The 15300-nt window shown below is 42.4% G+C and overlaps 2 protein-coding genes and 3 non-coding genes across 7 annotated transcripts in view; 4 read left to right on the forward strand and 1 right to left on the reverse strand.

Moving 5' to 3' along the window:
* SLC18B1 (solute carrier family 18 member B1) overlaps positions 1–452 on the reverse strand; it is a 30904-nt gene extending 30452 nt beyond the window's left edge. For all 3 annotated transcript variants that reach the window (XR_006338009.1, XM_043888422.1, XM_043888423.1), the window contains exon 1: positions 235–452. Coding sequence is in view for 1 of the 3 variants with exons in the window: in XM_043888422.1 (XP_043744357.1) it covers positions 235–277 (43 nt within the window). In the remaining 2 variants the exon portion in view is untranslated. The remainder of the gene's footprint in view (positions 1–234) is intronic.
* Positions 453–10480: 10028 nt separating this feature from the next.
* Positions 10481–13524, forward strand: RPS12 (ribosomal protein S12). Its single transcript, XM_043888086.1, has 6 exons — positions 10481–10573; positions 10699–10749; positions 10923–11039; positions 11771–11873; positions 12315–12416; positions 13432–13524. Exons 2-6 carry the CDS (start codon positions 10736–10738, stop codon positions 13492–13494), a joined length of 399 nt encoding a protein of 132 aa, XP_043744021.1. The 5' UTR covers positions 10481–10573; positions 10699–10735; the 3' UTR covers positions 13495–13524.
* Positions 11261–11333, forward strand: LOC122684561. The gene has a single exon (XR_006338099.1). It is a non-coding gene; the product is annotated as a small nucleolar RNA SNORD101 (small nucleolar RNA).
* LOC122684567 lies at positions 12158–12234 on the forward strand. The gene has a single exon (XR_006338104.1). It is a non-coding gene; the product is annotated as a small nucleolar RNA SNORD100 (small nucleolar RNA).
* Positions 13163–13292, forward strand: LOC122684565. Its single transcript, XR_006338103.1, has one exon. It is a non-coding gene; the product is annotated as a small nucleolar RNA SNORA33 (small nucleolar RNA).
* Positions 13525–15300: the final 1776 nt, after the last annotated feature.

The following is a 15300-nucleotide window of genomic DNA, read 5'->3' on the forward strand; positions in this document are numbered from 1 at the left end:
TGCATTCTTAAACACACACGATACTTAAAAGTAGAACCACGAAAGTCATCGGAGACCACATCCTGTCACGCCAGTGTTCAAACTTTAACCCTTTCCAGGGAGAAAAAAACCCACTGCCAGGACCCTGCCTTCTCCAATCTCTCTAAAACAAACCAAGCTAAAGGCAATTCAATCGCTGGTAAAGACACAGAAGCCAAGCCACAGAGGTGCAGCTGGCCTCGGGCTCTCCGTCACCTCCCGGGGGGCGTGGGCCTTCGGGGTCTCCCGGTGAGTCCATAGGCGGTGCGCGGTCTCGCCTCGGCTCCCGGGTCCAAGCCCCTGGGACTCGGCCTCGAACGAGCAGAAGCGCAGACGGCCACCGCTCAGCGCGGCCTAGACATCCCGGATTGCCTACGGACCGCGCGGCTCCGAATTCCACGCAGACCTGGACGAGAGGGAAGAGCTCCCGGAGGCGGGGCGGGGGCGGGGCGGGGGCGGGGCGGGGGCGGAGCAATGGCTTTTTTTTTTTTTTTTTAAGGCTCAGCCGGTTATCCAGCTACAGCCAGGACCTGTCCTGTCCAGAAACACTCATGTCTTGTCCATTTTCTTTCTGTATGCGAAAGAAAAAAAAAAAAAAAAAAGAGTCAGCATTTCATATAACTGAACCCCCATCTTAAAATGAGTAAAATTTAGGAATACCAAGAGTAAGAAAGGAAGCTTGTGTAGACACAGAAAAATAGGTAGTACATAAAATTGAAAATTGGCTTTCCTGGCGGTTGAGTGATAAAGAATGCACCTGCAATGCAGGAGACGTGGGATCCGTCCCTGGGTGGGGAAGGTCCCCTGGAGAAGAAAATGGCAACCAACTCCAGTATTCTTGCCTGAGAAATCCCATGGACAGAGGAGCCGGCGGGCTACAGTCCATGGTCGCAAAGAGTCGGACACGACTGAGAAACTTAAAAATGCCTATATGAATTAGAAAATTGGGTTTATAACGACTCTTTTTTTTTTTTTTTACAGTAAAATCAAATTTGTTTAGAGAGATGCACATTCCATAGGCAGAATGCAGCCCATCTCAGAAGGGGATAGTAGCCAGGACATTTTTATTGAGTGAATTATTCTTTATAATGGGTGAAGGGCATAGTGTTTGTAACCACTGAAGCCAGACATTAGTAACCTGGAAATGAACTAACTAATGTGAAGTACTTTGAGTTAAAAAAAAATGCAAGAATTATAATGAATGTTGAAGACACGTGGTGGAGTGTGTGGGAGAACCACTTCTGGAAGGAGAGGCTTGAGGCACTGGTCCTCAGGCACAAGTTCAGGCACTTGTCCTCAGCGGGACATACCCTCTTTCTGCATTCCTGGAATTCAGATAAGGAGGAAGGAAATTGAAAATATTTTTTAAATTTTTTTCTAGAAATTTCCAAAAAGCGAAACTTGAATTTGCCAAGCAGGAACAACTATTTGTAAATTATTTAAATTTCATTTATAACATTTACATTGCATTGGGTATTGTAAATCATCTAGAAATGATTTAAAGCACGTAGAAGGATGTGCTGTAGGTTATATGCAAAGGCTATGCCATTATATATAGGGGACTTAAGCATCTGTGTTGGGGTGTTGGGGGTCCTGAAACTGATACCCTTGGATATCCAGGGATGACTGTACTAGCTGATTGTGACCCTGCATCACAGGTCAGTTTCTCTATCTGTGTGACTGGGATTATAACGCCTGTCATGGAGAGTGGCTGTGAGCAGTGGTGATAAAGTATGTGAAGGGCTTGGCTCTGGAAAGTGAAGGCTGCTATGTTATTCTCACCCTCACAATTTTCTGGCACAAAAAAATAGAGGCTTCACTTATCTTCAACTGATTTACTGTTTGGGAAGGGTTAAAGTTTAAGGGCTGGAAAATTCTTAATTTGGGGCCAAGGTAAAGTACAGTAACGTAGGACTATTGAGTTACTATCCTGTGCCAAGCATTGTGAATTCAAAAATAAGTGAGCCCCATCCAGTCTCTGCCTTTAGGTAACATACATACTCCCTTCAGAGTATGAAGTATGTTAATCAGACACTGATTAACAATTTATTATAATGCAATGAGGTCTGTAAGAGAAACACATTGGAAGAACTGTTTACTTATATTACAGTGTGTCTTGAAGATTATGAAAATATTTCTGGGAAATCAAGTAGGTAAGGAGAGCCTGTTGAGACATTCTAAACAGGATTAGCTCTAGCAAAGTTTTCTTAAAGTGGACTCCAGAATCTTTCTGATCTATCCCTGCCAGTTTCTCCAATCTTATTTTACTCTACATTCTTGCTCCAATCTAACATCAAACCATAGAAGAGAATTTTCTTGAATTACTTCTTTGATGACTGCATTCTCTTTTTTTTTTTTTGTTCTTCCTTTCCAGACTGTTCTTTATGCAGCTATTGGGTTGCTAGACTGGTCCTCTTACTTATTACTCTACTTTTCATCTCTTTCTCTTTTTGCTCCATCTTATAAGAAGTTTCCTTAACTTCATCTTCCAATCCTTCAACTGAATTTTTCATTTGCTGTCATCTCTTTCTCTGTATCCCTCTATTCCCATTCTCTCCCCATCAACAATCATTCTTGCATGTTTAATACAAAATTTGTTTGTATATATTTTATATTCTTATCTTGCAACTATTTTTAATTTACATGAAGATTTTGTGGTACATATATTCATACTCCTATCTTCCTCTCACATCTAACCTCTCCCTCCAATCCTCTTTCCAGATCCTTAGTGTTATCATGGAAAATATTATCACATTATTAGTTTTCTGCATCCACTGTAACAAATAACCATGAATTTGGCAGCTTAAAATAACACAGCCATGCAGGTCAATAGTTCAAGATCAATTTCACTGAGACAAAATCCAAAATAACCTCTTAATCTCAAGATCTTTAACTTATTCACATCTGGACCCTTTTTGTCAAAAGGTAACATTTATAACTTGCAGGGATTTAGAATGTGGATGTATCTTTGGGATCCATTATCAGCCTACCACAACTATCTATTCATATTTTTATATGTTCATCTAGACATACATACACATATGAAGCATTTTTTTTCTTTACAAACTAAAATGGAATACTAGTATGGTCTCTGTTTAAACGTCACCTCCTCTGAGTTCAGTCTTATCTCTCTATCCAAAATACAGCCCCATAACCCTTTGTCCCTTCATCCTTCTTTATTTTTCTCCCTAGTATCTGTATCAATCAGGGTTCCCTGTTTCTATTAAAATAGCTGACTTTTGTTCATTTGAGCAGCAAATGAACTTATCATAAGTTATTTGGTAACACATCAGGAGGGCTGTACACACCACTCAGGGACTACGTGCCTAAAATCACATCCTGTGTTTATTGGTTGCGTGGTATATATCTTTTTCCATCCTCTTACTCTTAACCTATTCATGTCTTGGACATTAAAAATGTATCTCTACTAGAATATAGTTGATTTTTTAAAATTCCTTTCTAATGATCTCTATTTTTTAATTTGAGCAAATATTTTTTAATTTGAGTTTATTTACATTTAAGATGAGTATTGACATGGTTGGATTTAAGTACTATTTTTTAAAATTTTATTTACTTATTTATTTTTGGTTGCGCTGGGTCTTCACTGCTGCTTCTGCTGTCCTCCAGTTGTGGCAAGTGGGACTACTCTTCTTTGCAGAGCACAGGCTCTAGGCGTGGGGGCTTTAGTGGTTGTGATGCGTGGGTTCAGTAGTTGCGGATTGGGTACAGGCTCAATAGTTGTGGCACGTAGGTTTAGCTGCTCTGTGGCATGTGGGATCCTCCTGGACCAGGGATCAAACCCATATCTCTCCTGCATTGGCAGGCGAATTCTTTACCACTAAACCACCAGGGAAGTCCCCTAAGTCTACTATTTTATTATTTGTTTCATATCTTCCCATCTGTTTTTTTTTTTTAATTAGCTTCTTCTTTCTTATGGTCTTTTTGTTTAATTGAAAACAAATTTTGGAATTACATTGGAATTTATCTATTGTGTTTTTAGCTATGTTATTTGGTATTATTTTTTAGTGGTTGCTTCGTGTTTTCAAAACACATTCCTAACATTTCTGGTCTATTTTGAGTTAATATTGCAGCACTTCATGCAAAGCATGAAAACGTTACCACCATATAGGTCCAGTTATCCAGTGTCAGCTGCCAATTATTTATGTTCTAGTCTTCATTAAGCATTTCATAAGCATTTTTTGCTTTAAATAGTTGTATGTATTTTTAATTAATAGTTGTATTTTTAATTAATAAGAGAAAAATAATGTATCATGAATAATACATTGTGGAAACTCTGGATTCTCTTGTGTTCTTTCAAAGAATATTGATTGGTTTTTCTTTTCTAATTTCTGCAGAGTTAAGCTACGTTGACTCAAACTTTATGATTAGATAGCATCACCGACTCAATAGACATGAGTCTGAGCAAATTCTGGGAAACAGTGAAGGACAGGGGAGCTTGGTGTGCTGCAGGCCAGGGCGTCACAGAGAGCTGGACAGGACGTCGTGACTGAACAACAACGACGATGAACAATACGGCCGATTAGAGATTTAGCTGAGTATTCAAAGGTCCATCTGGTCAAGGCTGTGGTTTTTCCAGTGGTCATGTATGGATGTGAGAGTTGGACTATAAAGAAAGCTGAGTGCTGAAGAATTGATGCTTTTGAACTGTGGTGTTGGAGAAGACCCTTGAGAGTCCCTTGGACAGCAAGGAGATCCAACCAGTCCATCCTAAAGGAGATCAGTCCTAGGTGTTCATTGGAAGGACTGATGTTGAAGCTGAAGCTCCAATACTTTGGCCACCTCATGTGAAGAGTTGACTCATTGGAAAAGACCCTGATGCTGGGAGGGATTGGAGCCAGGAGGAGAAGGGGATGACAGAGGATGAGATGGCTGGATGGCATCACCGACTCGATGGACATGAGTTTGAGTAAACTCTGGGAATTGGTGATGGACAGGGAGGCCTGGCGTGCTGCAATTCATGGGGTCGCAAAGAGTGGGACACGACTGAGCAACTGAGCTGACTACAGAGAACCCTACACGGAATGCTGGTCCCCACCTTTTTGGCTCGCTCCTTTCTGGAACTGCCCCTCCCCTCCATTTTCAGCAGCTGTGTCTGCTCTAAACTCTGTCCTCTGGTTTTCAAGGCAGTCAAATCGAGGACCTCTGACTGTGAGCTGTGACCGGGGCCCCTCACACTAAAAACCATAAACACGGGAATGCAGCCGGGGCCATGCCTTCTCCCAGCATCCGTCTCCAGCCCCATCCTCCACTCCGGTCTGCTTTTGGCCATCCTCCAGTATCTTCAGGTAGTTGTTTCTAAAATTCTTACACTTACATTTCTTATCTGCAAGAGGGTTAGTCTTGCAAAACCACTAGTAATTAATATTTGTTGTATTTTGTTAAACTATTTGACTGTGATGGGTTGGGTGAAAGATCTTCATTTAGTCATATAGTTAGCCAGATAGTTTGAGAAGCACTAACTTAAAATAATTTGTAAAAGTTCCTGTAACCAAAATCTCTGGAGTTACCCTGTTTCTATCCTTCCCTAAACCTGATTGCTCAGCAAACCCTTTTATTCTCTGAGCCAACTAGTTGCTTTCTGTAGTATATTCATTTTGCAGTGGTGGGGGGGGGGTGGCTGGTGGTTTATGTAGACCATAGGTTACTTTGTTGCATGCAATGAACTATAATTAATACACTATTATCCAAATTTTCTATACTGAACATGCTTACTTGTTCTAATGGAAAAAAGGAACAGCTGTCATTTACAAATAAAGAAACCACTTGTAATCCGGAGACACAGGAAGGAAGCTGACAGCAACTACAGCTAAGTGTCCTGTGGCTGAAGTCTTACAATATCGCAAAATGACTATGGCAGACCACATAGATGCTCAACATTTACTAAAAGATAAAACTAGTGTTTAAATGTTGACACAGAACGTCCAAACCATGTGCTTAAGAGCATCTCATCAATTCTCCACTTCATTTTACAGCCGAAGCACTTTTGAGACCCAGAGACTAGAAGAAGTACTTTGACCAAGACTACAGAGTCAGAAAATAGTGGAATCTATATGAAGAACTCTTAACCACCAGTCTGCCTTTTAACTTCTCTGCTGGGGTTAAACTGGTTGTGTAAGAAGCACTTTTCTCCCCCCTTTCAAGTGTGTGCTTATGCACTCAGTCGTGTCAGAGTCTTTGCGACTCCGTGGACTGTAGCCCACCAGGCTCCTCTGCCCACGGGGATTCTCCAGGCAAGAATACTGGAGTGCGTTGCCATGCCCTCCTCCAGGGGATCTTCCCAACACAGAAATAGAACTCGGGTCTCTCGCATTGCAGGCAGATTCTTTACTGTCTGCGTCACCAGGGAAGCTGCCCCCCCCCCCAACCACCACCCCCGCCCTTTAATATAGCTCTAGTTTTAAGCACGGCAGCGGACCTGGCTTCATTCCAGTGATTCTCCAATAAAAACCGCAGGTGTCAAGTACACGTTAGAGCATCAGGACCCATTAAAAAAAAAAAAAAAGTTACACAGATAACAGCAGAGCTGGTCCATAGGAAGCAGTGTTGGGAGCTGAAATTTTGCACTCAGGTCCTCCTTGTTGGCCAAGTGAATAAATTCAGTGTGAATGTAGGGTGTGCTCCATTAGCCATTATTTACTTGGCCTATAAATTGCCCATGTTGCTGGTTTATAATTAGTTTATTCATGAGCATTAAGTATTGCCTCTAATTGTTTCGTCCCTGCCAGTCCTGAACCAGGCCTGTGGTGAGCTGCCACAGCAGCCAGACAGCTCTGGGTAGCATCTGGTAGCAAGAAAAACAAGGGCTGAGGGAACATGTTTAGTAAGACTTCAGAAAATGTACACATTATTTTTACAAACTGCTACTTAGGGACTTCATTAATCTATTCCACGCCACTCTCATTCATCTATTTTATTCTTTTTTATGCTGTTTCCTCTCACCAACTTCTTTCTCTTTTGATTCATCCTTTGATATAATAGGATTCAGCTACAGCTGTTTTTCAGCTACAATTATTTTTCTTCAATATGTTTAAAACCACATGCTACAGAAGCCGAGGCTAGACCTATGTTCTGAAGCTTTAGCGGGATAACAGTTTTGTGTTGTTTTCATGTTTTTAGCTTCCGTTTCCATCCATTATATTTATTTCTACTCTCCAAAGTGGAAACATTTAAAAGTTTTCAAATTAAAAGTGGTTTTCTGGGATTCCCACAGCCTCCAACTAGCTCACATTAATTTGTCACAGAAGTTGTCAACATGGCTTTCTTTTTGGTGTGTTGACTACCCAGATGCTTCTTTAATCTTATTTCATTCCATGAATTCATTTAGTACACATTGGTTTAGTGATTCCAATATGTAAGTCACTGTACTAAATGCTAGATGCTTTAGGACAAGATAAAGGTTATATTAAGAACCCTTCCATGTATTCTCCTATGAAGTTCTTTATAAGTTAAGTAACTACTTCACTGTAGAAGACTCTTGACAGTCCCTCAGATAGCAAGATGATCAAACCAGTCAATCCTGAGGGAAATCAACCCTGAATACTCACTGAAAGGACTGACGCTGAAACTGAAGCTCCAATACTTCGGCCACCTGATGTGAAGAGCTGACTCACTGGAAAGGACCCTGATGCTGGGAGGGATTGGGGGCAGGAGAAGGGGACGACAGAGGATGAGATGGTTGGAGGGCATCACCAACTCGACGGACTTGAGTTTGAGCAAGCTCTGGGAGATGGTGATGGACAGGGAAGCCTGGCGTGCTGCAGTCCATGGGGTTGCAAAGAGTCGAACATGACTGATACTGAACAACAGCTACTACTTCACAGGCAGCGGTGAACACTTTAAACAATTATCTCTTTTTACTCCTCACAATATTCTAGTATTATCACCACTTTACTGACTCAGAAAAAAAAAAAAAAGCCATTCGCCAAAGGCCACAGAGTTAGCCAGAATTTGAACTCAGCTCAGCTAGGCCCTACCACTCCATGATATAAAATCCTTCCAGTGCACTGGTTTAGCTTCTGTTCCCAGCTTTGGTCTTCCAAGTAAAGCTTTTTGCAGTTCAACACAAAGATCTTTCCTATTATTTAAACTGTTCTTCATTCCGTTCTTTTTTGACATCTGTCATGGGTTGAATTCTGTCTCCACAAAATACATAGGTCAAAGTCCCAACCCCAGAACCCCATATCAAGACCTTATTTGGAAATAGAATTATTCTATATATAATTAATTTGGACACAGAGACAGATATGCATACAGGGAGAACATCATGTCGATTGGAGTTATGGTGTCACAAACAAAGGAACATCAAGATTGCTGGCAAACCTCAGAAGTTAAGAGAAAGGCATTGACAAGATTCCCCCCCTTAGCAGTAACCAGTCCTGCTGATACCTTGATTTCAAACTTCCTGTCTTCATAACTATGAGAAAATAACTTTGTTGTTTAAGCTAACAGTTTGCCATACTTTGTTAAGGCAGCCCTAGCAAACTAATACATCTACACTTAGATGATTCAGAAACTCAGATTTCTACTGCGGTCTCTTTTTCTGCCTGACACTGCAATATTCCCTTTCTCTATGTGACTTTTTACATGATGAAGGTAGAACCAGTGGTATCATTGCCAAATGTGAGATGTCAGGAGTTATCTTTGAAATCTTGACCTCCCTCCCACATTTGGGCAATCATCCAAATGGCTGACGGGTTAGAAGCATCAGCTTTGAAGTCAACTGGGCTCAAACACCAGTTGCCACATTTACTAGCTGTGTAGCTTGGGAACTCCTTATGCCTAAGTTTCTTTCCCTATTAAAAGGGCTAACACCACCACTACCACCTGAAGTTTCAATGATACTTAAGGGAGAAAACATAATAATTAGTACATAAACTGACATCTAAACCAAATTACCTATTATCATTAATGTTTCTAAAACACACAAACTTTAGAATTTATTTTTCATAGGTATTTCAGACACATATTTGTGTACATTATTCAAGCCAGGTATAATCTGCTGGTATGAGCGTGACTCTAGCTATTAACTCCCCTGAGGCCTTCAGATGTCACCAACTTTGGCTCAAATCTTAATCTTACCACAGATATGAGAGCAGCAGGAATAAATATACTCATCTTTATAAACTGTTCCCCCCCCCCCCAAAAGCTCAATAATTAAGTGAGTAAGTGAACAATTTTTTAGGATGAGCTATGGATGGAAATAAGTAGGTTCAACATTTATACAACAAAGCTTGAAAGTTAATACTGAACAACAGGTATTAAAATTCCAGTATATCACTATTCTGGCTAACTCTACCTCACACTCTGAACATGTTACTCATTTTTTTTTTTTTTCACAGTAGTCAAGAATTTAATGTTATCTGTCTGTTCTTCGTTGTTCGCTAGATGCATTAATGCTAGCACCTATCAAACGCTTAATAACTGCTGTCTGGGCTACTTGTTAGAAGAGGAATTTAGAACACAAGAAAAAGGACTGTACTGATGACATGAGGCTGTATTTCATGTATTAGCGTTGGAAGTGCCGGTGGGGGAATGGTCAGTCAACGCAAAATTCAGAATATTGCTTTCCGAGAAAGTCAAAGTTAAAACTGACTTCTCAGAGAAGATTCCACTAACTCCGCCAGTCCTGGGAGGCGAAATTAACGCCGGATTTAACAAAGACTACGTTTTCTTCCCTGTATTCCCAGACCCCGTCCCTATGTTTGGTACACTGTGTTTCAAATGCACCTGCTGAATCCCGATTTGGGCGGGATTACGAATCCACGGGGCAATTCAGTGTTAAAAAAAACCCAAAAACAAACCCAAATCCTAAAAACAACCCCCCCCAAACCAAAACTTCTTTTAGAACCAACTACATTAGGAAACCGTAACCAATCACTAGGCTGGCCAGGGTTTTCACTTAACACTGGTCAGGACAGTGGAATTTGCGATGTGCTTCAGAAGCAGCGAAAACGTGTTGGCTGTCGTTTCATAAAAACACACAGACACACACGCACGCGCGCGATCACCCACAGACTGACAAATTCACGAACATTCAGAGTGACTCAGAAACGAAGCGAGAGAGGGTGCCGCTCGGGGAGGCCCAGTTAGCGGGTCGACAGGAAATTACACCTAGGGCGTAGAAAGGGTTAAAATTAGTCTTCAGTCTCAGCCGGGGCTGCAGGGGCTCCGGGAGCTTTACAAGATCGCGCGGACAGGAGCGCCTGGCCCTTCTCGCGCTCCGTAGAGGCTCTCGGGGCCTCTGCAGGCCGCGCCTCCGGCGGGAAATGACGTTAAGAAGCTGCCCGCGTTAGTGCCTGTTTCGTGAGCCAATGACCGGCCGAGCAGCGTCAGAAAGTTAGCAGGAGTCCTGTCTCAGGACCGCCTCAATCCGGAAACAGAAATTCTCCAGGCCCGGCATTGCCAGAGCCAGCTCTTCCATAGAAGGGAGTGCGCGTGCGCCCAGGGGTCCTGGGAAACCCTTAAATACCGTCATGCGGGCGCGTTCGTTCTCTTTCCCTGCCGCCGCGGAGCCGCGCGGAGGCGGAGGCTCGGGGTGAGTTAGGCAAAGTAGAGGTGTTGGTTATGCAGCGTGGCTGCATTTTATTTGGAGTTGGCGTTGAGTATGTGGGGCTAATCGGGGTCGTTTCTTTACCTAACTTATTGCTGTTTGTTTTGCAGTGCATTCAAGATTCGGCTCCACCCGTAACCCACCGCCATGGCCGAGGAAGGGTGAGCCCAGGGCTGGGTGGTGGGGCGGGCAAGGCGTGGGCCTGGACCCGGTAGCGTGGTTTCTAGTTGTGCCGTCAAGTCGTAAGCTCACCTGGCTTACCTTGCTGATGACTGCCGTATCCAAGGCGTTAGATGGTGGGCGAGAATTAAAATTTTAAATTTCTGTCTTTTAGCATTGCTGCTGGAGGTGTAATGGACGTTAATACTGCTCTGCAAGAGGTGCTGAAGACCGCCCTCATCCACGATGGCTTAGCACGTGGAATTCGCGAAGCCGCGAAAGCTTTAGACAAGTACGTGTATCAGTCTCAATACTGTGGGGTGTTGGAACCGGAACAAAACTGCAGCCGAGGGAAGAAAGCGTGAAGTTTCATGGTGTTAGCACAAAAGTTCTGAATGACATCCGTTCTACAGGAAACATAGGAAAAGGTATCAATTCAGAACTCTAATGGCCCGCTGAGTGTGTGGGTTTTGAATGGGGATGAACGTTTGATTCTTGAAGTAAAACTACAGTGTTTGAATGATGACTTAAGCTGTCGGATACCCCTTCACTCCTTCTATGAGTGAAATCTCATAGTCTGACAAACCTGTAGCTTTGGGGGCTAATTTCACTGTTAGTTACGGAAGAGATGGGAACCTTCATTTTGCACTTTGGAGACTTAAACCACTAAAGTACTGTGGCAGAAACATTTAGGTTTAGCATGAAGTTAGTAAGAGCAGCAGCTGTAGAGGTCAGTGTGGATGAGAAATACTTGTAAATTTACTCAGTGAGGTCTTTGGGGTGGTTAAAACAGTTGCTATATGTGAAATTTAGAATTTTACAAGTTATTGAAGATTAGGTGGTGGTTCTATCGATGGGAGTAAGGAAATAATATGCTTTCTGGCAGCTATGTCAAACTGAAGTTGTGTTCTCCAATGCCTGGTTAGGTTTTTGCCAGTATCCAGTGCAAAGAGAATTCTCTTAGAGATTGCAGGTAGATTTAGACCCAGGTTTCAGCTTCTGCTGTTGGGTTTTGCATTTCAGGCGCCAGGCCCATCTGTGTGTGCTTGCATCCAACTGTGATGAGCCTATGTATGTCAAGTTGGTGGAGGCCCTTTGTGCTGAGCATCAGATCAACCTGATTAAGGTAAGTTACTCCTTGGATTTAGCTTTTGTGAAAGCCAAATTAGCTTATTGTAAATTAGGCCAGTTACAGACCTGTGTCCACATAAAGGCTATCCATAATGATTTTTGTCATACCAGAGAAAGTTTGTAAAGACCTTTTCTGCAGGTCTGAAAAGCATCACAAACTTGGCGTTTGTTGGCTATGCTAAAGCTAGTTAGGGAAGCATTTTTATTCCTGCAGATTTAAATGCTGCTTTTACGTTGATACAGAATAACCTGCATTAGGGTATTGATAGGTTTCTTGGGGCTGTACATGATGACAACTGGCTCCCTCTACTGAACCGCGGTGAGGAAACTGCCATGTCACCCTATCTGACTCCAGCCGCCTTTCAGCTAGTGTATTGTCAGTAGTATTAGTGCCTACTAGTGTGGTGATTTGTTTTCGTTATTATTCCCCTAACAGGTTGATGACAACAAGAAACTAGGGGAATGGGTAGGCCTCTGTAAAATTGACAGAGAGGGAAAACCCCGTAAAGTGGTCGGTTGCAGTTGTGTGGTAGTTAAGGTAAGTTGATATTTATGTCTGGGATAAATGGACTGGGTAACCATGCCTAACACGGGATATGTATTAATGTGTATTGGGATTTTACATTACCATGCAAAACTTTTAGATCTTAAAAGTGATCGAGGGTTCATTTACAAAGTATGACTATTATATTTTGTGGTTATATTTTTTGTCCCATCCTTGTGTATATTACAAACACAAACATGGTAAAATTGTCAGAAATGACACATGTGGAATTTTGTGTGAATTTTTGGATGAGTTTTATGTAGCTACCTTCTGTTCAAGTGACATTAGTGTCTCAGAGATGATTGTTTTTCAGTGTGTTAAGTCATGCAGTTAGCCTACCAGGCTCCTCTGTCCATGGCATTCTCCAGGCAAGAATACTGGAGTGGCTAGCCATTCCCTTTCGGGGGTAATCCTGACCCAGGGATCAAACCCGGGTCTCCAGTGTCATGGTCAGATTCAAAACAAGCAAAAACATCTTAGAGATTGATTCTGATATTGAAAATGAAAATCATGGTGCTGGATAATACAATTGTATCAGATATAAATATTGAATGTAATAGTTTTCAGAGTGTAAATGAAATGACAATTTTTGGTCAGGCCACAGGCGTTAGTTTCAGCAAAAATCCCCTGGTCAATAATGAGTTAACCCTGTAATGAGTCAAAAATCACTTAAAAGCAAATGGTGTAATTCTCAACAGATGTAGAGTCTTTCTTACAGGAAAAGGAAATAAGCCATAATTAAGCCAGCCAAAGAATCTGCTTACCTGAATGTGTTTCTGCAGAAATCTAGAAAATGCTGGCAATAGGAAAGCCATGTTACGAGCCTTAAAGACATTGAGGTCATTAAGGTCCCTGAAAATGGCTACAAGGCATTTGAATGGTGGGGAATACTTCTGCTGTTTTTTTTTTTTTGGTTTTGTTTTTTTTTTTTTTTAAAGCTTCACTGTAACTAGTAGTGCTAACAACTTGGGAGTTTGTAAATTTTAGTAAAATCACATTTGTTTTTTAGGACTATGGCAAAGAATCTCAGGCCAAGGATGTCATCGAGGAGTACTTCAAATGCAAGAAATGATGAAATAAAAAACTGAGCTCTTGTTTTTCATCTCTGGCTTTTTATTTGGGGCAGTAAAATTGGTGTGTTAATGAAGGACAAAAGATTCATTGCAAAATAACTGGATGCATCCTGTTTGTCCTGGTTTCTAAGTGAAAGCATTTTTCCCGACCAGTAAGTAATTTCAGTTGGCAAGTAGAAGAGCCCAAGTGAAGATAGGCTTGGTGATGGTCAGGGTTTTCTTGAGTGGATATTTATGACTGATAAGCCAAACTGTAACCTAGAAAAGTGAACTGGACAAATCAGCAAAGTGCAAAGGGGACTGGATAGGATTTAGGCTGTGGGGCTTTTGTACATGCCCGTTAGGGTAGATCAGGGTTTCTTTAAATATCAGGCACAGAAACATGCTTCCAGGTACTCAAGTCCCCAAAATTCTCAGAGGTAATGGTGACTGTGCTTGAAGCCTGAGTCAAGTTGAGATAGGAGGAATATGAAATTCTCTCACAGATAACCAAGTGGGGTACTTTGAACTTGCCTTAATTTACCAGTCTATGCAGTGACAGGGCACATGGGAAAAGTAATTGTAGTTTACATGTCTTAATAAATTCTCTGCATTTGGTGCCATTTGAGTGTGTTTATGCAGTGGGAAAGCCATATTTCTATTTGATCTTTTATGGGAAGTAGTTTAGTTCAGGCTCGGAAAAATTGAACTACTGCAGTGTGCATTTTCATACTGACTCACTGGCCCATCTTGAAATTAGTGCTAGGAAGGCTTTGTTGGCTTTCGAACTCAGCTCATTCAGTTGTGTCTGACTGCAGTCCCATGGACCGCAGCACACTAGGCTTCCCTGTCCATCACCAGCTGTCCGTCCATCCCTTGCTCAAGGGACCAGAGTTTGAGCAAACACCATGATGGTCAGAAGCCTGGCGAGCTGCAGTAGACGGTGTCGCAGAGTTGGACAGGACTCAGTGACTGAACAACTGAATTTTGTCCCTTTGTGTAAGAGTAAGGGGCTTCCCTGGTGGCTGAGCTATAAAGAGTCTACCTACCTTGTGGGAGACCTGGGTTAGATCCCTGAATTGGGAAGATTCCCTGGAGAAGGGAAGGGCTACCCACTCCAGTCTTCTGGCCTGGAGAATTCCATAGTCTGAGCAAGGCAGGCTAGTCCACGGGGTTGCAGAGTTGGACATGACCATGACTTTGAAGAGCTAGAGGAAGGGCTATTGATCCAGACTGAGTAGCTTTACTAGGCTCTGCACCAAGCAACCAGCTTGTGTCCCCAAGCCGGAGCCCTGAGGTTCCTCTGCTTCCCTCTGCCTTGTTGCACGGCCCATAGACTCCAGGTTTCAATGGCCCCAGTGTTGGATCCACACTGCCCGGTTGCAGAGGAATGATGTTCTTTATAACCTGTTTTCTCTCTCCTGAAGTGCATCCTTTAAAACCCAGCTCTAAGAATTGGAACTTGTGACTTCTGGTTGTGACATGTCTGTAGTTGATATGAAAATGAAGTCCTTCAGTCGTGTCCGACTCTGTAACCCCATGGACTGTATGTAGCCCATCAGGCTCCTCTGTCTGTGGGGTTTTCCAGGCAAGAGTACTGGAGTGGGCTGCCATTTCCTTCTCCAGGGGATCTTCTCAACCCGGGGATTGAACCTGGGTCTCCTGCATTGCAGACGGGAAACTTTACCGTCTGAGCCACCATGGAAGTCCGGTTTTACGTGAGGGAGCTCATCCATCCTAAAATGTCAGGGCAGAAGCAGTGTCTTCAGTGGGGAAGATGGCATTACCAAAGGAATTCAGGCCAGTCCATTACACAATGCTGTTTT

This window comes from Cervus elaphus, chromosome 26 (assembly GCF_910594005.1).
Source record: "Cervus elaphus chromosome 26, mCerEla1.1, whole genome shotgun sequence".
NCBI lineage: Eukaryota > Metazoa > Chordata > Mammalia > Artiodactyla > Cervidae > Cervus > Cervus elaphus.

Excerpts from the sequence above, each read along its gene's own strand:
- RPS12 (XM_043888086.1), top strand. Across the intron at positions 11,874-12,314 it reads ATCAGATCAACCTGATTAAG|GTTGATGACAACAAGAAACT; the intron begins GTAAGTTACTCC and ends TTCCCCTAACAG. Across the intron at positions 12,417-13,431 it reads GCAGTTGTGTGGTAGTTAAG|GACTATGGCAAAGAATCTCA; the intron begins GTAAGTTGATAT and ends TTTGTTTTTTAG.